This window comes from Struthio camelus, chromosome W, assembly GCF_040807025.1.
Source record: "Struthio camelus isolate bStrCam1 chromosome W, bStrCam1.hap1, whole genome shotgun sequence".
NCBI classification, from domain to species: domain Eukaryota; kingdom Metazoa; phylum Chordata; class Aves; order Struthioniformes; family Struthionidae; genus Struthio; species Struthio camelus.
The window spans coordinates 53521783-53549082 of NC_090981.1; the positions used below are offsets into that span (position 1 = coordinate 53521783).

Consider the following 27300-nt stretch of genomic DNA (forward strand, 5'->3'; position numbering starts at 1 on the left):
TATTTTTGAGTGCTGAAGTGACATAAGCCTACTGGCTAAATTACTTTGTTTTTCTACAGAATAGGTTGAGCAGAAGCAGAGATGTTGTCACTATTCATCAATGTGGTTATAGTCCCAGACTGGAGAGAACACAATATGTGATAAACGGATAGTATGATTTCTATTTTTCTTCTCTTCCTGCCATCTTCAGTGAGCTCAACATAATTGTCATTTGAAGAGCAAGGGTGGTATTTTTCAGTGTCTTGGCACTGCCTTTCATTTTCATTTTATCTGGTCCCTCTCAAACTTTTAAAGTATTGGATACCTGGAATCTGCTTTCTTTGACACCTCAGGCTTGTTATGCGTGGGGGTTTCAGTAATCTAACTCCTTCCCTCTAAATAGGAGCAAAAGACTGTAGGGATGCTCTGACTTTGATTTACAGCCTACCATTGTTTCAGTTGATTGAAAATGGTTAAATGGCAGGCTTAAGCTACGCCAAAATAAGTTGCTCTTCAGTCAGAATCAGAGAGGAGTTTGCTCTGGCTTTTATTAAACTCTTCCCAAGTCGATACATGGACAATTCCTTATTCTGAAATTTAAAACCACTGAAAAGCTTCAAAAAGCTACCTTTTTATTTTAAGTCAAAACTTCCACATAAGTGTTTCTTTAAGCTGCTAGAGAAATGTTTCCTTCTTTCTGTTCCGTATAAGCTTCCTCTCCTATCCTGCTTCCTTCCAAATTATTGAAGTCTGCCTTCTTAGAAGTTACAGCGTATTAGAAACAAAGGCAAACGTCTTCAAACGTGGTTAGTCTGAGACACATGTTAGAAGGGAACTGGCTTTCAAAAAGTAGACTATCCATGTCTGAAAATTGAGATCTCTAAGAAATCTTACTTTGGATATCAAAAAATTAAGAGACACAAAAGCTGTAATTACTTTTGGAAGCAAAGAACAACATTTACAGTTCTGCAGTAAAGCAGAAAGCATTACTGAGAGACCTGAATGCCTTCCATCTTCAGGTCATTACTAGGTTTTCTGTCTTTACATCTGTGATGCGGACTTCGGCTTTTTTTTTTTTTTTGGTCTTAAAAAAAATATGTACTAATATCAATGCTTTTGCAAAGAATGGATTAGCATACTAACAGGCAGGGAGCTAATACCGGAGAAATTATACCGGTCTCACAGTTTGTTCACTCCTCCCCCTTTTTCATGCAGTACCGAATTCCAATTCAACATCTCTCCCGAGGTCAATCATCTGTTCGTATTTCTCCGTTCAAATTCCACCTTAAGAGCTATTTCTATTGCAATAAATGAGTCAGCATATTTCCTTTATTTAAAGTATCTTTAAAATATTTAGTCATTTTCCAAGAAATTCCTCCTTTATTTTGTGGCTGAGGGCAGAGCTTGTCTTTTTACTTGCTCTGGGAATTCAGACTGAAAGAGAAAAAAAAATTGTAACTGTCTCCTGCATTTTTGTTTTTAAAAAGTCAGCTGTTACAGAAAACGTGGAGTAATATAAACTAAAAGACCACAGTCTGGTCTGCTAGGAATTCAAGGTGAACTCATAATTGAGCCCGGTTTGCGCATGGCTCTTTTCAGGCACTGGTTCTGATGTATCAAAATGAACTTCTCTCGAAGTCAACAACCTTAAAAAAAAGTCACGTTGAAGTCTGAAGATCACAATTGTTCCACCGTTTCCGGATGGCTGACGGAGCTTGATCAGGTTCATTAATTCACTGTTTCAGAGGCAGAAATATAAATGCTTGGTTAACGCCAACTTGTAATCTGCGTCTTGAAACAAAGCCCGTCAGGTTGGGAAGAGCGAGCACGGCTACTGCCATCGCAAAGAGAAGAGAAACGTGCACCAGGCGCGGCCGGGGGCAAGAGCCGCGGCTCGGCCCGGCCGAGGGCGCTGGCAGAGGCCGGGTGGTGCCCGCCCGGCCGGGGCTGCCCCGCGCCCGCCCTGCCCGCTCCGGCTCCGCCGCCCTCCGGCCGCAGCGCCGGCAGCCCCCCACGGACGTGGATTTGGACGCGCGGACGGCAACTTGGCAAACTTGGGTCAGCGCCCGCCGCGGGGCGGCTGCGGGGGGAGCCCCCCGCGGGGGCGGTGTCGAGGCGCGGGGCGTGCGCGGCCTCCCGCGGGCGGCGCCGGGCGGGCGCAGAGGCGGCGCCGGGCCGGGGGGGCGGGCGGCAGCGAGCGGCGGCGGCGGCGGCGGCGGCGGGAGAGCGGCTGGGCACGGCGGCGGCGGCATGGCTTCGTCGCAAGGGAAGAGCGAGCTGCGCTTCGCCGACTGGATGGCAGCTCTGCCCGACAGCATCCGCAGCGCCCCGCTCACCAACCTGGCCATCCCAGGTAGGGCCGGCGCGGCCGCCCCATCCCTCCGCTCCGCTCCGCGGCGCGGCGCGGCGAGGGGGCGAGCGGCGGGGGCCGGACGCTGCGCCCCGCGGGCAGCGCCTGGTCCGGGCGCTCCTGGCTGCGCCGGGGCCGCCGCCCGCTCCGCTCCAACAGGTGGGTCGGGGCCCGACGGCGGCGGCGGCGGGGGCAGCTCGCCCTCCGCTCCCCGCGGCAGCCCCCGCGGCAGGTGGCGCCGCGGCGGGGCGAGGTGCCGGGCGGCGGGCGCTGCCCCCGCGGGGGCCCCGGGCCCGGTTGGCGCCGCTGCGGGCCCCTCTGCAACGGGGCGCACCGGCCTGGGCTGCGCGCTGCCGCTTCCCTCCGGAGACAGCGCATCCTGGTGCCGTGCGCTGCCCAAATGCGGACGAGCGCATCGGATGCTCAGAGAGGGATGGCTGCGGTACGCCCTGCTTGCAGCTGGAAACTGGAGCTAACTTGCTGGTTAACAGAAAGCACCGGCTTTCTTTTTTTTTTTTCTTTTTTTTTCTTTTTTTTCTTTTAACTTAGGGAAGTAACGTGCTTATGTGCTGCTTTGCTGGCATAATAATTCGTTCCCTGGACCAAATGTAAGAGCAAAATGCCGTCTAGTTTATATTTCTTGGTTAACTTCTATCATAAGGTTTGAAAATCTTAGCTCTGTGCTGTGGGGGGAAATCGGGGAAGGATGCAGGGTTGTCCACTTCCGTGAGGGTAAACGTACTATACTGGTATGAGACTTTATGTCTTGTAGTATTTAGAGAACATACTTTGTCAACGTTGTTTTAAATAAGATAAGAAATGACAGTTCACAATGCTCTGGCTCTACAATTAGCTAGTTAATTATTCTTTCTTGGACTTTCTTTTACGAGTAAGGAATTAACTATAACTGCAGACTTAACATAGGCAAAATATGTGTTGAAATCTGGAACATTAATTGGTTTGGCTGATCCCTGATTTGAGGAGGTCACCTTGTTTTGCAAGTCCTCTTTTGCTGCTTCCCATTCCCTTTTATATGTGGGAAGGAGATTTCAAAGATGCTAAAACTGTAACATTTCTTAGGCCCCTTATGAGAAATGTTCATTTCCTGCAAGTTTTGTATAGCAGCTGTTAGTGTTGCAACGATTATTATAACACTAGCCAAAGACATTTTAAGGTTAATAAAACTACAGCTACTATTTACTAGCATGTCTTCTGTATCTGTTTTGTTTAAACATAGGTATGTCCGTTTTAAAGCATTTATTCATCTCTTTCATAGTCTCCTATTGTCTTCACAATGTGATATGTCTAATGTTTTACTTGCTATGCTGGTTTTTTTTTACTCTTAATTGAATATATCGTATTTAAAATGATGTTTCCCCCAAGGCATAGGAACCCATAAGAGACTGTTACGTCAAACCATGTTGGAGCTGTAGACAGCTTTTGATGTTAATAAGTTTTCCTTAACCCACAAGATGTATAATATTCTTACAGAATGCTGCCTATGATGAGAAATGACTCTATTTGCAATACATAGAGGCTTTTACAGGTTAAATTTATTCTTTGAGAGATGATTTATTGGTTTTGAGGAGATCGTCATTGAACTTACTGGCTTTCAAATGCATGTTATTGCCTTTGATAGGCATTAGAGTTAACAGGCTTCTTGATTGATGTCACTAGCATCTTAAGACTGCATCTGTCTCAGCAAAATCTCTGAGTTATTTTTTTCTCATAGCTTTTTCTGTAAAATACATGGCTGCTTTCACGATGGACTTCTGCTGAGAGCTTTCCTACAGCTTAAGCAGTAATAATATAAGCTTTCACGCTTTGTTAACATGTCTAAACTGTTTTAAAAACTAACCTACCCTAGACTGTTACTGCCACTTAATCCCAGTATAACATTAAGCACTGGGCCAATTCTGCAGTCTTTAAGGGAAGAAAATGCCCCTTTATGTTAGAAGAAGGGTTTTGCTCATGTAACGATGATGCAAACAGTCCTGCATCGGCAGCAAAACTTCTCTGATTCCAGTGGCATAGGATTAAGACCTTTGAAATGTGTCCTTCTGTTGGTATGAATTATCATAAACCCCATTTATTTGACTATGTCACTTTTAAAATGCCAGCTTTAGCAAATAGAGCTTTATTGAGGGAGGGAACGTATTTCATATAAATTTGTCCATTAGGAAGCCTGGCACGTAGACTAAGCGTATTTCTTTGTGGGACATTTGGGTATCAGTGCAGTTAAAGTAGTATTATCTTTGGGTAATCGATTTATTATCATGTTCAACGTGTAACGTGGAAATACACAGTATTAGTGCAAGGGCAAACATTGAATTGATTTCTTCTTTCAAGAAGAAACAACCTTTTGGACATTTGTAATGTTTCTTTGTAATCTCATCCCATTGGTTCGCATGTGCGCATTTAATGCTATGTGTGCGCCTACGAGCTTTGGAAGCTTCTTGTGTCAGATCTCTGTAGCTTTAACTTGCGTAGTTTTTATCTGATTTGGAAACTAATGCTTAATGTGTTTACAAAATTGCTGATATGTCTTGTAAATAGCATTTTATTTGCAATTTCTTTTTTTTTTGGTAACAAAAAAGTTGAGAGTATGTTCTTATTTCTTTCCAGCAGTGCCTAAACTTCTCTTGCAACAGTTAGAGTACTGATTTTGAACTTAATTCATCAGAAGTAGAATAGAATTTAGTTCAGGAGCTTGAGTAACATTCCGACACTAACGTTATAGAAAATTATATTATAGAAAATAAACTGTTAGCTTGAAAATGTTGTAATAATTTTTCCAAATGGATGCCTCATCACTGATCCAATACAGAGGACATTCCAGTGTATTCAAGAATAAAATGTTTTTTATTAGAAAACATCAGTGCAGTTCTCACTGTTTAGAAGGAATGCTTGGAGCTGAGATGATGCACTGTATTTGCACAGACATGCATATAATTGTAGCTGTTGAAAAAGAGAAACACAAGGAGCAGTATTCAGTCATGCTAGTGTTTAAACAGTACAATTTAAGGTAGTGTTTGTATTACATTTAATAGTATGATTGAGCACACATCATGTGGGTGTTTTTTTGGTCGTTTGTTAACCTAATGCAGGCACAAATTTATACTGCTTACCAGCACTTACATTTCTATGTGCCAGACTTTGTCAGTATCCCAGTGAATTGATTCACTCATTTCATCCTCGGTAATTCTAGCCAAGTATTTTTGATTTCCTAAAATCAGAAATCCTGTATCTGAGGCAGAGGTCTCCAATATAACTTCTGTCAGTTTTGCCAATAATAAACTTTTCTATCTGGATTTGTTCCAAATATATGAGAAGGGTTCCTTATAATGATGATGTTTTCTTCTTTCATGCCGTTTGTATGTCTTTTCTCCTGCATTGCAAATGACAGATTTTCCTCAAGTGGAGGAAGTTTCCTCAGTGCAAATTCATGTATATACAGTGTTTGGAAACAAAATAATCACTTAAGTACCAGAAAATAATACCAAGCGTATTTAATCTTATATTGCTATGACAATGAGAACAATGTAAAGAGACATTCCTTTGGTTTCTGCCCAAGGTGTGTGTCTCCCAGCGTTTGTAAACTGCCTTTTGTGTTAAAAGATCTACCCGGCTAAAGACATAACAGTCCGATGAAAAAAAAAAAGGTGGAGTATTGTTTTTGGGGGTGCGGAGGGCAGAGTTCTTTTGGTAGTTGGTAAAGTGTAGTTTTGTTGAATGCCTGTGCCTTCTTGGCCAGAAAGAAAAGTAGTTTTCCATAGCTAATACAGGTTTATATAACGAAAACTTTATGTCCCCAAATTGGTTATAGAAAGTGAATTATAGAGTCCATTCATTCTGATCTGTTGATGACCCCTTCTTATCTAGGTTGAGGACATGAACTGTATGCAATGCAGTAATGTTTTCCTCTGCTAATCTTTCCACCAAAACCGGTGCCATGATAAGATCTGCCATATGAGCAATTTTGGCATGTGTTAGGGGCATCTCTGTAGTTCATGTCATGTAGATAACATCTTCTGAATGAATTTTAGACCCCAAATATTCTTTGTATGTATCATTTTGAGGGCAGAGGCTCTCCTGGGTTTTGCTTCGTATCAGAGTTTTGTTCTTTCTTTGCTGTCAACATGTGTGCTCGTATCACCTGAGGATTCACTGTGAGCAATACAATTCTGAGTGAAAATTATTTTTGTGGCGGCACCAGTTTGGCAGCTGTGTTTGCTTAATGTAGCTCCTTATGAGGAGTGCATTGGATCTGACTAACTTCTTCTGCCTCTTGGAAGGGATTTTTTTTTTCCTGTCTTGACCTATAATGTCCTTTGTCCAGCTGCCAGAAAGCAATTACTTAGACAAAGCAGAGCTAAAGTTGGCTCATTTTAAATGAGAAGGAGCTGTTGGCAGGTGGAATTTGTTTTATGCTACCCATATTTAGGAAGAGGCTCTAAGACCTGAAATTTCTCTTTCCCACTCTCCCACCATCGTTGTGCTTTGAAAAGAAAAAACAAGACCTCATAGAGAATAGGCTTGCAAAAAGAGAGGATCAAATGTCAAACATTTTTAGTAAATGCATTAAGATATGGGAGATGGTACCTGGAGACTTGAGAAAACCATTTATGTTATTGTAGCTGGAATATTTTAGCCATTCTGTGAATGTCAGCGCTGCTGAAGTAGCATAACAGCTCTGTTTCAAATGATATTTTAAATTCCTATCGTCTATTGTAATATCTTGCAAATGTTCAAGTGATTACTTCTTGGGTGGACACTTCTCATTCTCAGCCCCATGGGAAACTTCTTTCGTCTTAAAAATAGCTAAATATACTTCCTTGTCAGTTCCCATACACAACACTTTCACTCTTTAAGAAGCTCTTGAATTTTAAACGTGAATAGCCAATAACATGGGTGTTCTTAGGATGAAGAGTAATTGTACGTGGGAAGCACCTGAATCCTGTTTCATGCTTAACTGTCCACTAGTGGTCAACAGAGTACCTCCACTTTGCTTTCTGGGATCTCATTCGGTACACAATTAGCTCCGCTTAGGACCTTAAACGTATAATGCAGGTAAACTTATAAATAAGCTTAAAATGAAGGTTGCCCATTTAGCTTTTGACCTACACATAAATATTTGAAAGAGCAGTTTCTTTTTCCAGTGCACCCTGCACCTTATTTCAGTGTTTTTCTCCCTGAAATACATGCTTTTTTGCCTTGTTTTCAGGTGAGAAAATGAACAAGGATCTTTAATTGACTCTCACAACTTTTTTTTTTTTCTTGGTAACTCTATCTTCTTCCTTTGTTATGGGCTTCTCTTTACATCAGCCTTACCTGTAAAACAGCCTCTCAGAGGCCCTATACATGCTAATATGTTATTTCCAACCCTCTCAGAATTATTGGTCTAACTTATTTTTCTGTGGCGTTCGCCATTAATTTCTCCTACCAGGGCATGTTTCTAGCTTGCACAGAATGAATCTATCTGGTTCCTCGTTCTGCCTTAAAAATCAAACAGTTCAGGCCCTTCAGTTAGTTGCCCACTTACTACAAGACATGATTTGAGGCCACTTTTGCTTGGTTTCCCAACAGGAGCGACGTATTTAGTGCACCAGTCTCTGTCCACCCTCTCTTCTCTGGCTTAGTTCAGGAGAGCTGGCCTCTGCCCTGACCCCTCCTAGCATCTTGCTGTCTTGGCAGGCAGGTGGAGCAGAGGAAGTGGCTTTATTGCCCTCTGGAATTATTCCTTTCTCTCCACCTCATTGACTTCCTATTTCATTTAATCTCTTGGTTGAAAACATTTTTGCCGTTCTGTCTGTGTATCCAAACTGCCCTTGCTTTTTAATACATGAATGTTTTATGTTTGGTAACTTTCTACAGTTTTTACAATAGTGCAGCTTGTACTGTGTCTTTTATACAAAGTGATCATTGCTTTGCAGGTGTTCAGGTACACTAAAATTAAATGAGCAGGTAATTAAAAATACATATACAAGGCAGACAGTTATGAAAATACAACTGTAAATTTTCATGGAGGGCTTTCTGTATTTAAAGGAAAAAAGCAGTCTTTTCTACTGCTAGGCACAGAGATATTAATTAAAATTTTAGCTACTTAATTAGATATTGATTATGTGTATTTAGTAAATGCTTTTCAGATTTAGCAGACAAACTTGTGTTTAACAATTCTGCTCTTCGAAGAGCAGCCATTTGAGGGAGAACAGGCTTAGTCTAAGCCCATCTTGTCCTTTCTTCTAAGGAGGTCCAAGTTATAGGAGCTCAATTTGTGGACAGATCCGCTTGTGCACTGCTTAGCATAAAGTTCATGGGACCTTGCAAGGAGTATAATTCAAAATCTGAAAGTCTGGATTTTAAGCTAAACTTTGTGAAGGTTGAAGGATTTTTCCTTTGACCTTGGTTTCATCTGATCTTTTTCAATATTTAAATAGCTGTACAGTATCAACTAATAAATGTATGGAAAAACTGAAATGCTAGGGATAAATCAGTGTAAACAAATGCAGTGAAACACTTATTTTCCTTCCTCAAGCTGCCAGTCAGAAATTGGGATCAGTGGTGATTTCCTCTGGGGCATTTCAGTGATGAATAGTTTGCGTATGTATATTTTCATGTATATGCTGGTGATAGAAACCTGTTGTGGTGCTGCATATCTTTTCACAGCTAGACAACTCAAGGTCATATTTCATATTTTTATAGTAAGGGTTCTGTTTTCTTATTGGGTATATATAGGTAGCAAAGTAATAGTTTGTGCTAAGAAGTTGTTGGATGATCTGAAGTTTTAAATTTTTTTCTACTCTTGGCTACGTGGAAGAATAGCTAAACAACAAAAATACCGAATTGGAGTTTACGGTAGCCATAGCAGTCCTTCCTTAAATAATTGTCATCTGCCTGAAATGCTTGAGGCAAAGCTGATTAAGTTTTCCCCCTAAGAGAACCGTACCTGACAGACAGTGGGGGCCTGAATGCTGAAGGGTGCTGAGTGCTGTCAGCTCCGGTGGAAACTGAAGGTGCTCGATATTTCATCAGATCAGGTCCAAGTATCCTAAAAGAATCCTTATTATGTAGTGTTCCTACTGCAATGTAGCAAAATGTCATAACCACTTGAAAGTTGTTTTTTTCAATGTGAAATAGAATTTATTTTATTTTCTTCTTTTAGAAGCATGGATTCTATCTTTTTCTCTCCAGATTAAAACCATCTCATGGTTTTCGTCATGATGTAATTTAAAACAAATCACAGGGGCAGTTTTTGGATTCATTGTCACCCTTTTAAATGTGTCTGTTCTTATTAAATAATGCTTAATCTTTGCTTCATCTAATCTTTTGTGTGTTTGGCTTTCATACCTTATGCTTAAATGCTTCAGCTTAGCATTTGAGCTGTGAAATAAAATATTTCCAGCAGTAGTTGGAAGATGGGAGAATGGGAGGGAAGAAAAAACAGGTTTCCTTTGCTGTGGTTTCAGGCTTAGCTCCCCTCTGCGCATGATGCTTAGTAGGATATTTCAGATGATTGGAAATATATGACATGTAGTGCTGCTACAAAAGCAAAAGCCTATCCAGGAATTTTATGGGATTATCAATTTATCTCATAATTTAAAAAAGCCAGGAGAAAGTGCACTGAACTATCCTAACCTTTAAATAAAGTTGATAGCACCTTTTTACAAAGGAAAGCACAGTGGAGTGAAAAGCATATTTTCTGGTTTACGTTGTTGTCCTGTTATCATCTGCGATGCATTAATGTTTTGGTGGAAGATTGTTTTTTAAATCTTATTAAAATTTTGGCGTGTGTCTTTATTTTGGCAGCCATGCAACTTGGTTTTATGACTGCAAATGGTTACTAAATGCCTTTTAAGTGAGAGTAGGAAAAATGTTTAGTTACCTGAATTACATGTAGTGCTGTGCAATCAGACTGTGTGATTAACATGTCTCGAAGTGTTTTAATTTGTTGTTTTTGCTAAATCCTTTTGTTAAAAGTTTGGATTCTTCAAAAAACAGCTTCCGACTAGTTAGGATGTTCTAACTAAAGCCAAGTGACGTGTTTGTATATCTTCTGAACTGAAGAAAACTGGAGTTGTCTTCTCGTGTTTGTCATTCTGCCCATAATTAAAGGGTAGAAGAGAAATGCACCTTTTTAGTCATTTTTATTTTTTGTGAAGCTACTGTGTGATCTTGCAAAAGCTATTAGAAACCTCTGCCATGTTTTCTTTGTCTGTGGGTCAGGGTTGCTAATCTCAAGAAGACAACAGGTACTGAGGCTGGCCTCGGAGTCAGGATATCCTTTTGGTTAACCAGCTGCAGCTTTAAATTCAGGACTGTTTAGGTCATGTATGTATGTGAATTCAAAGCTGGAATTTTCTGTTTCGGGGAACATTTTTTATATTTCAACTTTTCCCCCTATTTGGTATAGTTCTGTCACCATCTTCAAGGTTGAAATGGAGGCTTTTCCAGTGGCATGGAGATGCTTTTTATGAACTTGAATCTACAAAGCACTGCTCAACTGGGGTTCTGTCTTTTTCTACTTATGATGCAAAATTGACAACCTTCACACTTTCTAGTGTAGAAGTTGTTCTCAGATAAGTCCTGTCAGAGCTGGGGAGCAGGAAACATGGGTATTTTGATCTCCTAGTCATGCTTCAAGGCTTATCTGGTTGTGCAGGCTTTTGCTGTGAGAGGGACTTGGACACATGCCGTTAGTGAAGTGTTATTTAGTGCATGTGCCCAGTGAATGTTTTGAGAAGCATATTTTATAACTTGACAATAAATAAATATAAATCAAGCCAGCCTCAACAGTTTTTGAATATAGCAGTAGTATAGGGGAAGAAAGCCAAGGGACACTGTGAAGGATGTGAACAGTGCATGTACAAATGAATACCATTATTTCTAATGAGTAAGAGGCAGGAATCCCTTTAGAAATCACAGTTCGGAATATGGAGAAAACTGGGATTTCTGTGGTCTCTTTTAATGAACTGGCTGTTAATGATGCAGCCTCTCTTGGCTGGAAACCATGTGAATATGAGCTGATAAAACCAGGCATTAAATTGTTTGAGAGCTTGGGATAGTGTTGTAGTGGTACTGGGGAGAAATATTTTGGTTTTTTGTCCCAGTATGCATCTGGTCCTGTCAAGTCCTTCTGCTCTGCAGAGATCACAGCAAGTCATTGAAAGATTTGCCAACACGTTTTACGATTTCAATTTGTAGTACACTTGCTACACTATTACAGTTTCCTTTGAGGCTGCAGCCTTTACAAAATCATGAGTAATCTCTGCTCTTTGAAAGTGACTTCAGTTTGTGCAGGAGTGCCATATTGGTATGTGGACAAATAACCTTAACAAGGGTTAAACAGAGCCAGTGTTACGAGTTGCGGGATGTGAGGATGGAGATCCAAGGCCAAGGTAAGAACTGCCATGCTGAATGAGATCGAGCGTGCAGCAAGCTTGGCGTTCTGCCTTCGGCATTTTCTGTGGCCTGTGCCAAGGAAAGAGCTTAAGAACGAGATGAGAATAAAATGATATTTTCCCTCGTACTCTTTTGGCCTGTGGCTTATGCATTTTTTTGAGCCAAAAGGCTGTGTCCAGATTATTGTTTTGTTATAGCCCTTAATGGAGTATTTTCTTCAATGATTTTTCGGTGCCCCTGTCCCTTAGACAGAAAAGGAGACTGGGTCGGAGGCTCGTGAATCTTTCCCATGAATCTTTTGCTCACTGCTGCTGAGTTGCAAGGGAAAGGCTGGAGGATGTCCACCTTGTTCTCCCAGCATTCGTGGCAGCCTTGCTGAATAGTTGCTGGCTGTTTCCAGTTCATATCAATCACCATTTTTCTGCTTTGGAGTTTGAATATATCTTTCTTAATCTATGTCATGCATTGTACCACCTACCCTACAGGAACTAACTTTTTCTGTGGTCTCTTTCCAGCCCAGCCTACTTCTCAAATAACTTTGAGTCAATAATAAGCCACCAGGATCATTTTCAGAACTGTGGATTTTATCTTTTTTTGGCATTTACTTCCCCAGATGTTCTTGGAACACAGAAGAAAATAACCTAAATGCAATCCATTTTACACAGAATTTTCCTTCATGTGTCATTTCAGCTCTGTTTTAAGTGTGAGATATTGACTGAAAATACTTTGTTAGAGAATATATAAAGCCATTAGAAATATGGAGGCATGTTCTTCCAACATACAAATCGCATTCAAAAATACGTGGGGAGGGGCAATCATGTTTCCCACTCTTAGATAATAAACCATGAGCACTCTTAATCTAGGACGCAGATGAATGCATTTTCAAAATATCCACCAATATATGAACAAGCCAAGAAATGCCATTTAGAGGGAAGGAAGCAAACATTAGTATGCTTGAAATAAGCATTTTGCATTAGTTCAACCCAGTTCACAGGTAAATATTTTTGGATGTTTTGCTGGATAGTAGAATTCACCACCTGCCAGGAGCAGTTTCAGCTTTAATGTCTGAGATGGCTGGGTCTAATTTTCCACTACTTTGTACCATGTGTAAGTGCAGATCTGTATGAAGTGTCACTAAATCGGAGCAGTAACACTGTATTTTTACTTTTGTGCAGTGTATGTAACTGTGCTATGTGGAACTGAGTCTATTTTGGTTAGCTCTTGATGTTTAAATTGCTCTGAGCAGATGAAGAAAGCAATGCTGATTAGATGATGGACTTAAATATGGCCCTCTAAAATACCAAGTGCAACTTATTTGTCAAAAAGATGAGTACCAGCCGAAGCTAGTTGCTTCCAATCTTTAGCTGAATCTTTATGAAATAGCTGCGTGAAAGAAAACATAATCTATCTTCAAAGAGCTGGAAAAACAGCTTTAAAATTTAGCCTTATCCAGAACTTCCATTGTCTTTGATTATGACCTATGTATAGATTAAGGAAAGACTAGATGAGAAAAGATGGATTTGTGATCTTAACCTACTGCAATTTGAAGTCAACAGACAGACACACTTTGACGACTGATGGTGCTAAATCAGGCCCTTGGTCTGTTGTGTTTTGAATGAGCTAGGGAAACGGACACTGACAGACTCTACTACATAGGTAACCGCATAAGACAACTGTAAATACCTGCTACCATCTCTTGTAAATTCATACAGAGGAAAGGGTTATAAAACAGAGAATATAGAGATCCACTGTGCTCTCACTTGTTACATATTTTTTTATCAGCCTAGGTACCGTCATATGCCTTCTCTAAAGCATGGTGAAGAAACTGAGTTTCTGAGAATGCTGAGTCAAAATACTTGCTCCTAAACCCAAGTGCCTATCAACAGATCAGAAGGTGAACGCTACCACATTTATCTCCATCTTCTTGCAAAGCATTGCTTCAAAAAGCACCTAGAACACATCGCAGGAGCAGTTTGCTGACGGATTTCGCTGCTAAGACTCGAGCAAAAGCAAAGGAAAATCTGTGCTCTGAAAGAGGATGCATAGCTATTACAGTGCTTTTAGGAAAAAAGTGAAATTTACAATAGCAGAGCGACATTTTACTGTGAAATAAAATAATATACCCAGGCACTTCAGCAGCTGCTAAATTCATATGTGGGTTCTGAAAATGTACATCACTGTGGTATTACATTTCTGTTACATTTTGCCTTTGGGATCCCTGTTTGGAGAGAACTTTCTGTATAGCTTTGCAGCCAAGGCCTGCCTTTAAAAAATATGAAAGCAGCAAAATTTATTAGAAAGAAGTTTAAGTAAATTCCATGATAAATCATATAGAAAAAAGGCTTATGTGAAGTCCTGGCAGAATGTGGCTGTATTCTCGAGATGCTGTAGTAAGACCAATTTACCTTGTGTTGTTGAAATACTCCGTGAATGCCAAGCTAGGATATTTAAAATGAAAACAATTGGTGGAAGTTATTTTTATAGCTACCAAATTTAGATCACGATATGAAATTGCTGAGCACCTAATATGATGTTTGCCAGTAGGACTGTGCCTACTGTTACATGCTTCTTGCTTGCTACCCTTGACAGAGAATTAATGTTGACCTTAGAGAAGTAAGATTCGAGTATTTTGGGGGAGCTGATGAAAGACTTTGGCCAAAGCTCAGAATATTTTTTTACAATACGCAGCAGGACAACAGTAAACAGGTTTTAATCTTGGCAGTAGTGCCTGCATCCAGTCAGTTTGAAAGTCTTTCAAATGGAGACAGCACTGCATTGGTAAAATTGGGTCCTCACTGTTGAAATATGGAAGTAATAAAAATGGAAAGGAACACAGGAGGAAAATAGTAGCACTTATTGGACCACAGTGAAACAAACATTTGATTAAAAAAAACACACTAATAAGCTGAGGCTGAACCATAGAATTGTTTGAAAGCTGCCTATTTGGCAGAAAAGAAATTTAGAACTGATAGTTCAGGAAGAGATCCAGAGGGGAATGATGACTGTGATTTTCATGTGCAAGGCCTCAGGGAAGAAATAGCCATTGCAGTTTTCAGCTGCACGTTCAGAAGCACTGTGCTCTAAATTGTGGCTGTAGTAGTCTGATGTGGCCGCAGATGGTGTATTGTACTCGTTGTTAGAAAGACAGACAGAAATGGAAGCTGTAAGAAATGCGACAAAACCCTTTATGGTATTGAAGTGTGGGGAGAGGAAATGAAGTGGTAAAAATGCTAGGACAGCCTCTGGGTATAACTCTGGAAATGAGGGGGAATCAACAAGGGGTGATTTTACAGTTATCATGAGGAAAAAATATCGATGATGGGTTAACATGCTACTCAATTCAAAGAGAAGAAATGAGGCATGATTCCTCTGAGCTCCTTTAAACTTGGGTTGGAAAGACTGGCTTGCTGTAAAATAGGAAGTCCTTGTTAACAAGTTGGGGCTCTGGCTGACCTCAGAAACCCTTCCTCCTCCCTGCTCCCCTCTCCTACTTATCTTCAGGAAACCTCAGCTAAAATGTAGTAATTCTTCAACCAACCCCAGTTATGGTAATGGACTATACATCAAGATAGCCCATGTATAAGCGCTTGAGCGCTCTTGGGGAATCAAACATATGCAATCCTTTTGAAGCTGCAGCATGGCACAGCTTCGCCACCACTCATCGCTGTCTTTGGATCTCAGCTCTTTTTGCCAGCCTCAGCCGTCTGCCCTCCTAGGAAGTGACACTGCCCGTGGACAGCATCAGAGTGATTCCAGGGAGCGCTGGTCAGCAGCCACGCGGGGAGCTCTGTGCAGCGCCTTGATCCATGTCTCATTGATTTCTGTCAAACTGCGGTCACCTTCTGGCAGAAAATATTTAGGAGGACTAATTTAGAGAATAGCAATTAAGATTGTTTATAATTCTTCGTCAAGGACAAGATTGGAGTAGGTACTCTAAATTCATTAGAGAGCTGCTGGTGCAAAATGTGAATGAATCACTGTAGCCTGCCTTGTAAAAATTCATGCTGCTAGCACCTTTGGAAGGTTGTTTTTGCCATGCTGTGTAAAAGGCCCGGGCGAGTACTGGACGGTTGAATTCTCTTACACGGCTTTGAGCTCTTCTTCTGCAGGTGGCATCTTAAACTCTGTGAAGAAGTGATGGTCCTCTTCAGTGAAGTTTTATGTTGAGTAGCTCGGTCTGGTGAAGAGCCAAGATCTGTAACCCTGGAGCTCCTCTGTAGACAGTTGGCGTATAGCAGAACCTAGATCGTTGAATTGCAGCCTTATAACTGTGCATCAGTCAGTCGTCATCAAGAACCAAATTCTGCACTCTTTTCTCTCACCGGTGAGTTTTTTGCATCAGTAGGCCTATTGATAGGACTACTTGCACCTTGAGGAACAACTCTTAGAAGCTGGAGGATGACAACCATAGTTTAGCCTTAACTTGTCATTGCTGTAATTCAGCTGAGATGTAAATTCATGCCTTAATGCTTCGCTGGCATCAAACCATGTTCTGTCTTGGAAGAAAAACTAAAGTAGGGCAGATGAGAGAGATATGTTAACACTTAAAAGTAATACTGGTCTCCCAGGTATGGTAATACTTGCAGGTTAGCTGTCCTTGAGCTATGGGGAACACCTGGCCAAACACTATAACAGGACAGTTTATTGACAGCCATGCTGTGTATAGCTTGTTTCCCATCGTGCTTGAGCTAGGCAGGCTGAATCATTATTTTTGGCTCCTGCCTACACTGTCCTTGCTGCTCTGCCAGCATCTCAACCTTAATCACGTGGAAGAACCTCTGCAAGATCCAGGCAGAGAGAAAATTTGGCAAAGACCTCTCCATGTGTGGTCCTGGGGTGCTAGTCATGTTCTGTGTTACAGAAGATGAAGGCCAAGCTAGAGGTTCAGTGATGTGGGGAAAGAAGGACTAGTGTCTTCCTTTCTAAAGCTTATCTTGCAAAACTATTTACCTAAAAAGAATTCCTCTTGGTTTTAATTTACACTCTTTCTGAATGCATGTATTAAAATGCTATGATGCCTAGCAGGGAGCCTGTATGATATTAAGTTACCCTCTTCTCTTAGAGAGTGATGGTAATTTCCTGAGCTTTTCTGGAATCTGCAAAAGAAAGAAGAAGGGGGGAAAAAATAGACAAAACCCAAGCAATTAGCGGAGTATTTGTTATACTGCCTAAACAGCCCTTTCCTCCCTAACATCATCCACATTTTACCCTTGTAAAGACATTATACCTTCCAAAGGATATTTGACTTACACAGAATGACATTGCCACATATGTTAAAAGACTGTGTTTCTTACTGTGCTGTACTCCATAATCATAATAATCTGGCTGCTTCAGAAGAGTGTATTACTGTATAATATGTCAGAGTAGAATTTTAAAGCATCCAGAAGATTAAATAGTGAGGAGTTGCTTATCCCAGCCAAAGAGAGGAGGGGGCAGATGGCAGTTGGAGGGAAAGAAGTTGAATTCTTTGCTGCTCCCGTGTATGTACTGTGCCCCAGTATAGTCAGATTCAGGGTTCGGTTGAAGATGATGTCCCCTAAGTTATTCCTTGAGAATGAGCTGCCCTTTAAAAACTTTTAATAACATATTTTATGGTGATATTAGAAATAACGAAATCCTGAGGAAGCCATTTGCTGTATCAAGAGCAGAAAAAGTTTGATATTAAAGAGACCCTATGAGATTCATATTTTTGGTGGAACCGTCTCTTCCGACAGAGTATGAAAATGTTTCTGAATCTGATTAAAGAATATGAGCAATGTTTTCTCAGGATGGTTCACCAGTAGGAACATAACTATCGCAGCATGCTCTGGGGGTAGTCAAGACATGAAATATAAATGCCATTTTTACTCCATATATATTCAGCTTCGAATTAAATGGTACATTTTTACCAGTGAGGCTGCTGGCATGACTGATGCATGAAGAAGCGAAATCTGTTAAAGCAAGATTAGAGCTCTTTCCAGAAAAAATGACCCACGTCAACATGAAGTTGCAGGGTTGCTGCAGAATGCATCACGTGGGATTTTTCTGTGACCTGAACAGGAGCCTCTTCTGTGGCTTGCAGCAGTCCAGCATAAAGAGTCACTCTCTGTTATGGCCTCAGAGGTCAATGAACCCAATAGGAAATCCTGTAAGACTGTTGTTCCCTTTATCCCAGGAAATTCTATATTGTCAGGGAAGGAACTTGGAAAATAACTTTTTTTGTTTTTATTCTTCATTAGCAATTGTCAAAAGCCAAGAAAAAAGGAACACTTTATTTGGGGATGGAAAAATACAGATTTTCTGACTTGAGATATAAAGTTTCACTTTGATGTTGTGGCAGTTTAAATGTATTAATTCAATAATGACAAGATATATCAAAACTGAAGAAGTTATTTCAAACCAAGACATTGTTTAAAGCATCATAAAAATAACTGTACTGTTTTGGACCAGTTGCCCATTTCACCATCATTTTGCTCTCCACTAGTAGCTACATGTAGACTCTTAGGAAAGAGCAAGAACAGGGCAAGCAGATTGGCTTTTTTCCCTGAATATTCTTGTAGTTTCTGACTACTAAAAAATGGCATAAAGTTTGCTTTTATTTCAGTGAAATATTTGTGAATCTTCTAGATGTTTTGGTGATGCACGCTTTTTCAAGATCATGAAAAGCATTCACCTGTTCTCTTCTGAAAGTCTCTAGGGTTGAAGTAGCTCTTTATTTTCTAAGTTTTTCTAGGTCCTGAAGATTTCTGACTTTTGCATTGTTTTACAAATAGGGCACTTCTTATAAACAATTTGTTTGTGGGGAGCTGAACACCCCTGTGCAGAATGCTTTACTCTACCGAAACTCTCCATATTAAGTTTCTATTTTAAAGCTGTTTCAAAATGAGCAGATTCCTAGTTGTAAGCTTCTCGTTCTATGACATCTGTAATATATATATAAAAGTTTTGCTGCATATTCTAGTTTTCTGTAAGTGTGGACTTAAATCAGAAGTAGAATTTAATTTATAGGATGGAAGCTCTTGACAAAGAGCCAAGATGAGATGGAAATACTTGAGAACTATATAGATTTTGGCTTCCAGAGTTGTAAATCCAGTCCTTTGTAGCTGGTTGTTGTAGGCACTTTTTGTTGAACAGCCTATATCGTGTTCTAATATGCTTTTGATGTGAATCTGCAGATGTGATCTGTTAATTCCCTCAGGTATTTCTGTTGTGTAAACCTACTATGTAAGATTACTTTCCTCTGAAATAATACCTTGCAGGCATTCTTGAACAGTAAAATGTGTAAGCTTAGATTGATAGGTGATCACACGTAAAAAATTAATGTTAACTTTTATTGATTTCAGTAACAGAAAATACTCCATGTAATGGACAGCATGTGTTGTTAGTTTAGAATCAGTGGTCCGACAAAAATAATGCTTTGTCTATTATCTTCAGGATCTGGAAAGTGTGGAGGCTACTCCTAGCAAGGTTATGAAAAGAGTGATGCATCTTGATGCCGCTTTTGCTGTTCACTTCAGTAGTAGTTTTACCTGACTGGCTAAATGACTGACTGACTTGTCGGTGCCCAAAGGAAGCGAGTCTTAGTCTTTTAGAAGCATTTAGGAGTCATAAACGGACGATATTTTCTGAAAAAGCTCACTGTAGACAAAATGCAGAGAATACCTGGGCTGACACAGTTTTGCTTTCTAGATTCAACAAGGAGTGATGAATGTAGCACCGTTAATCAAGAATGTTTAATTGTGACTGAAGCTGTATCTTCAACCATTTTTTCTCATTTTATTACTTCCTTCATACTCATTAGACTTATTCGGTTGACTTATACCACAAATAGTTCAATTCAGTTCACTTGTCGCATTTTTGCTTTCTTTAGTCCTACTGTCTTTTGGCATTATTTGCAAAATTTCATCTTCAATCTTTTAGAAATCAAACTCTGATTTTGTAGTATTGGAGTTAGGTAGTCTGTCTGTTGCCTTTTCCTCCTTTTTGACAGAAAAGAAAATATTTGGTAAGGGTTTTTCTTTGGGTGTGTTTTCCCTCCAGCTCCAGCAGATTAATATCTCCAGTATGGATGGTTTAGAATGAATTTACAGGCATAGAATGTCTTGGGGGAGGCTAGCAGAAAATAATGCTCAGTGTTTTCAGGAATGAAAAATGCATTGTATTTAGTAACTTGTATTCAGTTTTTCTGGTTAAAGTTTAGTCCTTCAAGTATCACAGTTGCTTAGAGTTGTGTGCTCAAGATGTTTTATGAAAGCTCAAATTCTGAAAACAAGCTTATATCCTCCAAACAAAATGTCAATTTGTGAATAGGTACGATATATCTGTGATCATGGTTCGGTAGTTGAAAAAAAATTGGGAAATAGTAGATTAAAAGTATAAGAAGATATTTATTGAATGCACTGATCCAGTGAACCTTCCTGAACACACATATAGCCTTCCTTCTGGGAGGCAATTATGTGCATGTAAAACTAATCTGCAGGAGTGTGCTTACCACTGCGTGCTGTAAGGACTACTCATAGGAGAACAGACTGATGACTGATGAGTCTTACTGATAAGTAGGTCCCAAAATGCAGACGTTATTATTGTCAGAGTTGATTTTGCTCCTTCAAAGCGAATTGTGAACTAAGCTACGTTATGTGAAGAGTGAATCTGTATGCTTGGAGTATGTACCTTTACTCAGTTCTCTGTCGGTCATATTTATACCAAACACAGAAACCATAAAGCCCCCAGTCAGCTCTTCACTTGAATGTGTCAGGTTTGTATGCATCAGGCGAGGCATCCAGACTTGACCTGAGTGTCTCAGAATACTTGTGAAGATAATGTCTTTTTGCTTGCAGAATGTTCAACCTGAACTTCTTAAAGTCTGTAAAGTGTAAGGACTGGAAGCATGAACAACTATGTAACAAGATAACAAGAAAAATTGTGTATGTGTATACATATACCTCTGTGTGTGTGTGTGTGTGTGTGTGTGTGCGTGTGTGCGCGCGCGTGCACCACACAAAGGTGCTAAGCCTTTTCACTAGCTGATCAGCAAAAGCTAAAGCTAATGTTCATGAAAATGTTTTTAATTCCTTGTTCATGATACAAAGCACCAGATTCCCAGTAAGGAAATGATATCTGTATATGTTTTTCAGGCTTCCAGGTGTTTAATGTCAGGCAGTGATTTATAGAATGCAAATATTTTTCTCTGGAATTTAACAGCGATAAGTACATACCTGCCATTCTGGGGTTATTGCAGCTCTTGCTCACGGAACATTCTTATGTAGATTTATTCTCACGGGAGTTGGTTGAGATTTAAATGTGGAATTTTCAAATGCACTCTGAATTCACCAGATCATACTCTCAAGAAGTTAGAATTAGGCCAGTGCTGAACTCGGTGCGCATGTTGCTCTAAGCTGACCTATTTGAACCTTAAATAAATGTGTGTGGGCTTACCTGAGGACATCATGTGTCTTATGTTTTCAAGGCGTTTTGAATGGAGCGCCATTATGTGATCATGTCCATGATAACTGCCCCTGAACTAGTTAACACAGACCAGAATACTGACTGTCTCTGTCTGTTTGGGTTTCCTGATTTGACTGCATACAGAGATTCTTGGAGAGGGTGATGAATAGGGTTGGAATATAGCAAATGATTGCAAGGATCCGTCACAGCCTTTTAAGGATTCTGTACAAGTAGCAAGGTGACTCTTTAAGGTCCCACACAGAAAAGTCCTTCACACTTATTCATTTATATTGAATTCATTGTTCATGATGTCTTCCAACTGTTGAGCTAGGTTTTCACCTACAGAGATATTCTCAGTTAATTATTCTTTGTGCAGAGGTCTTCTAAAAATGCAGTATATGACTTCTCTACCCCAAGTTCATCACTGCTTAATTTGTATGTTGGAGTTGGCAATATGCACTGTCCTTAGCTCTGTGTTGTACGTTAGCTATGCCACTGAGTTGAGAAATAGTTATAAAAAAAACCTGATAGACTAAACTGTCTTTATCAAATATTGTAACAATCTGAACATAGAGCTTTTTAACTAAATTATCTCCTCAAACCTGAGTGAAAGTATTAGTATCATTCATACCAGAACTTCAAGACTGCTCCCTCACCTTTCTCCCTCCAGAGAGGTGTTTTAGCAACTGAGATTTCTTTCTTAAATTCTGAAAGTTAGTTCTTTGAAATGTATCGTGAAAAACAGACTCCCAGTGGCAGGTAGGTCAAAGCTGTGCGTCTCCCTGCTGTGCGCGCTCAAAGGACTGGAGGATTAAAGACAGCCTGGGCTTGCTCTGCATTATACGTGGGCACAGACCACACATGCTGAGGAGAGTAGTTAGGGGATGCATTATTTTAAAGTCTTGTTGAATTTTACAGTTACACGATCAAACACCTGCTAGAAACCAGTAGAATGTCACTTTTATGAATCAGGTCCTGAGCTAGAACAACCCTTTAGGCAGGAGAGCTGAGGGTGTCCCTGAAAGTAGCTGCATTACTCTTCCTGCATTGGGAATAAGTATGCAAAACTGACATAAGCACGAACAAGAACTTGAAAAGTGAATTTTCTCATGATTCATGGTTGCCACCTGCAGTGTTAAGCAGTGTTGTTTTTTTTTTTTTCCTCCTCCCTTTGCGCTCTTTAGTCTGTCCATATGTTGCCTTTGTTTTAGGTTTTAAAATGTCAGGGGCAGAGACTGCCTGTGGCTAGCACATCCAAGATCTACAGTGAGGTCTTCAGTAAACTCCTGAGTTCTTTACAGAAGTGACCAGTGTAGAGGATCTCACTTGGTGTTGCACTGCTTGCTGGGCTTTTTTGATGAGTGAGTGAGAGTAAAGGTCTCAAGAACTGAGAAGTCGTCCTGGGACAAATCCCAATTGTTTTGCCGTCTTGCTTTTGAAGTCAAGGCAAATCATTTCCCCCGCAGAAAAATGGTTGCCCTCTGCAAAGGATGAAAAGCTAGGTTTCAGATGGTGCTGGAGAAATCACTTGGTTAGTGGATACTTTATATTGGGGCATACATTAATCATTACATTGTTTCCCAATATATATGCTTATGTATGTCCATATATTTTTCTGTGTTTGCCCATTCAGATTGCTATTCCCTACTGAAGATTTGTAATGGATAAAACTAGAGAAAATTTATTTTGCAAGCTACACAAAGTACATGGTACAAATTGAGTGATAAAAGAGATGAATAAGCTACAAGAAGAACGTTTTTAAAAAGAAAAGACTGTGTGACTTTTTTGGTAGCATCCCCTCAAATGCTGAATGATCCTCTCTTGAAAGTGTCTGGTGTCACCTTCCTCTCTAATTCTCTGTTCCCCTGTCCTACACACGTGTTGCACTGTTCAGCACGTGATTATCCTGTGCCAAATGGTGCAGAAGCAGTTAAGCAGTGATACCTGGCTAGCTCTTCTGAAAACAGAGTTCTTCTAGGTTCTTCAGACACGAACCCCTGTGGGGGCTCTTAGAAAGAACGTACCCAAGTTATGTCTGCTCAGACACTTAGTAGTGATTGCTTAGCTTTGCTGTTTGACAAGGGTGTATTTATCAAAGCAATTTATGAACTCTCCTGTAAATAAAAGTACCGTTACCTCTTGTAAATGAAAGTACCCCTGAGATGTCAGGTTCTGTTATCTAGAGCCTTGGATAGACATTTTGCTGTAATGTCTAGACATCCCCCAAGTGTTTAAAATATAAATAATTATTTTCTTGTAGTTTATTTTTCCCCCAATACCTCTGCATACTCTAGTTGGTCTGTCTGGAAAACATTGCTGGGGGAAAACAAATTTTAAGAAATGGGATTTGTGTTCTGGTGGCTTTAATTCCAGGGACCTTCTGTTGGTGAATGCTGTAACTAACCTTCCTGTTGCAAGTAGTTACCAGGCAGTTATAGCAGACGCATGCTTTGAGCTTACATGTTTGTGAGATTACACGTAATCTTTATAGCCTGGTCTGAAGGTATGTTTCCTGGGAATAATGCAGTGTTGATGCTTCCTTTTAAATTATGAAATTACAGGACTTGGGGTCACAAGTCAAGGGCCATTTCTCCCTTACAAGCTCTGTTTATGTATGGACAGCAGTGTAGAGTCTGTTCCTTTAGGACTCCAGCTGTTAACAGCAATTTCACAAGGCCTGCCTGGACCATATACATTTTACCAATAGAATAAAACGTGGGTCATCTGAAGCAAAATAAAAAATGCCTATATGCAAAACCTCCTCCACATTTCTTTGTAGAAAAATCTGCTGTACCGTAGGCAAGGTTATTATGACTCTGTTTCCATTTCTGTCCTCTTGCTCACCCTTTTCTTCTGTTCTTGTCTGGTCTCTTCTGCTAGAGATGAACTGTTTTGTCACGCTGTTTCTTCCTGTCTTTTAAGATTTTTTTATTTTCTATGTCTGAGTTGCTATTTTCAATATCTTCTCTCTCTACTCTCCTCCCCCTCTCTTGCTCTGCGGCTGCTGAATATTTCTGTTTGCTACTGTGCTTAAGAACCATTAGCAAGTTGTCTTTGGCCAGGAGTCATCATTGCCAAGGGTCGGTGATAACTTCCTCTGGACACCCACAAAGGTATTTCGTTTCTGTTCTTGAAACGAAGAGGCATGGTGAGAGTCTGGAGTAAAAGTTAAAAGCACTTCTAAAATGAAACTGGAATTATAACTCGATGCAGTCAGATTGCCGTTATTCACTCAGTGCCACAGTTTGTTTCCAGTTGTAGTATTGCTCCTAGCGGGTTTGAAGGGCTTCAGAAACGGTCATGGTTGTGGAGAGAGCAGTGACCTCTCCCAGGACAATACCCTGAAGAATAGGTGTCGGGTCGGAAGCATGCGAAGGCTACACTGAGCATATTTTCCCTTGTGAGATCAAGTTGAAATTGATTCTATCTCTGTACCTGCCCATATTGTCAGTCGGACTGAAGGAGAAGTCTTACTTCGTTTCACTGTGATGCTACTTTTGAAATGAAGGTTTTACTTGTCTAGACAGAAGAATATAGATGCAGGAACCTCATTTGCCAGGGTTGGTTAGGGGTAAGTAGATTTTTCTAAGTGTGTAATACAGATGTAGAATTAAACTTTTGGCAGTGAAACGTTCACTGGCTTTGGAACTATATGCATGGTGGCAAACTCCATGCCCTTCTACTTTCTTAAATTTAATGCCTATTCTCCTCCCCAATTTTGCTGTAATTATTCTGTAAGACACTCTTGGATGCAAGCTAAGGACATTCTCTACTGAATGGAAACTAATAGGGCTTTGAAATATTGATGAATAAAAGGTTAATTTTTAATTCCTCATCATTTTGAAGTAATTAGAATTTTCAAAGTACTTTTATCCCAGAGACTTTCTGACTTTGTACGACTTAATGTGCCTTCATGTTTAAATAAATGTAGAGCTATAGAGTTTTACTTTACCAGAGGCCAAGGTGTTAGATTTAATCGAAGAAAATGGTTTTGTGAGCTTGTGTTTATGGTTATGTCAATTGTCCAAATTCTGTTCTTACTTATTCTTTGACTGTCTTCACGTAATACCACTTCCATTGAGCTAATCCAGCCATAAGGTCTTCAAGAACTCCTACGCTGGATCAATTATGAATATGTTAATATGAGCCCGCTTGAACAGTGATACCTTTTATGCACAGGAATAAAACTCGTCAGTGTGTATTTATGCATTCCTTCTTTATGTTGGATCACTGAACAGTTACAGCTTCAGTCTTGGCTGCCTGCTTTGGTAGTTCTCCCATATTCATGCTTATAGCTGAGACAGCTAGGATGATGGTTGTCATACTTCTGTCTGATTGTCTGATTGTTTCGCCTAAGTGAAATTTTAAGATTTCTATTGTGTGTTCATACCCAGGAATAGAGAATGATGGACGCAAACCCTGTTTTTCATTAGTATAACAGAACTTAGTAAAGGGTGGTCAAAAGGAAATTTTAATCCCTGTTTGCCGAAGTCAAATGTTGTCTCATTTGAAATAGATGAAATATATCTAACATTTCTCTTACCGGCTCTTTATGGTGCCAGGATAAAGGAGCTTACTAACACCATGAGAAAGAGTAGCAAAGGACTGAAGAACATGGAGAAATATTTCCTTCTGCCCCAAGGAAAATACATTATTCAGTGGCTGACACTGTGATATGTCCCTGACACAGCCCAAACCAACATACTTGTGGTCAGATCACGTTTCCTTGTAACTGAGCTTGAACTCCGTTTGCCTAAGTAACAGCCACTCGGTAGATACAGCCACAAGGAGAAACTACTAATGGTAGCTCACCAAAATATCAGGCTCACTGGTCATTGTCCAAAAGATCAGTTCTGTTTGTGTATTTATCATCAAAACGTTTATATGAGCGTTAGGAGCTTAGGCACTCCACTGCCAGAGAAGATAAACTTGGACTCTTTTGCCTTTGCCTCCTTAATGCTTTTTTTTTTCCTGTAAGACTGGGAAGCAATCGCTCGTGTATGCACGGTAATAAAGCTTGTCAGACACAGCCAGCCAGAATGCTTCTGAATTCACATTTAATTTATTCGCAGCACAGCATGCAGCAGAGCTGATGGCTGCAAGTTAATGTGCTGCACTTTAATGAGATAACTGTTTGCCTCCCAGGTTTTGAGGTTTATGCTAGTTTTATTTGTCAACCTGGCCAAAGCTAGAACTATAAGAAATCACAGCTCTACACTGAAATATTTTATTTACTTAGTAGATGCTTTTGCCTGAAGAGAAATCAGTGAAGTAATTAAATAGTGCTTCTATTTTAGCGGAGGAATTTTTCTTTAGAGTCTGCAGTTCACAATATGTCCTTGTCAGTGTTCTCGCTCACAAATATTACCTAGATAAAAATACTCTATTCACAATTTCTCTGTGCTTCTGGAATTAAATATCCACCTGTCTCTGCAAACTGATTCTTTCTTCTTGTTTCCTTCTGATGTGTTTGTTTCTGAAGAGGAGGGGCATTGAGAGAGATGTAGCAACTCTGTAGTAGCAACGCCAATACAGAAATTTTCAATGTGACGGAGAGCTGCGGTCTCCCTCTAAACCGCTGATTATTTGGCTCCACTCACGTTTTGAAATCTGGTTACTTTGTTTCCAGTCCATTGCAATCCTAATCCCAGTGTTACTACTCAGTCTTTTGACAGTGGCCCTTCCTCCTCATTAATTAAATACTGGACACACCGTCGAAAGATGACGGACCCTATTTGAGGAAGATTATGATGCATCATTAATGAGAAGGTCTGTGTCGCGCAGCGGGGGTGCACAGAGGTCAGGAGGCACCTCCCGTCAGCGCTACGGGTTGCTGTCGAGCGCCAGCTCTTTGGTGCCGCTGTCCCGGCAGCCCCGACCGCTCGGCCGGGGTGCGCAGCACCGTCGCTCCCTGCTCTGCCTTCCCCTGGGTCCTCTCAGGTTGGAGCAGCAGCAGCACGTGGGCGCTGTGGCTCTTTGAAACCAGCTTTTGGCAATCTTGCAATCTAAACAATGTTTAAATCAACGTAAGTGTCCTCTGAAAGGTTTGCATTGATTTATGGAAAGCGAGTTAAAATATTATTTTAGGTCTCGCTAGTACTCATGCGGAAACATTGCTTCTGTACCAGTGAGTACAGTGAGTGTTTGAA

The 27300-nt window shown here is 40.4% G+C and overlaps 1 protein-coding gene across 2 annotated transcripts in view; it reads left to right on the forward strand.

The window, feature by feature from the left end:
• Positions 1–2191: 2191 nt before the first annotated feature.
• LOC104147831 (PI-PLC X domain-containing protein 3) overlaps positions 2192–27300 on the forward strand; it is an 81682-nt gene continuing 56573 nt past the window's right edge. For both annotated transcript variants that reach the window (XM_068925840.1, XM_068925841.1), the window contains exon 1: positions 2192–2332. In XM_068925840.1, the coding sequence (XP_068781941.1) occupies positions 2230–2332 (103 nt within the window). In that variant the 5' untranslated portion in view covers positions 2192–2229. The remainder of the gene's footprint in view (positions 2333–27300) is intronic.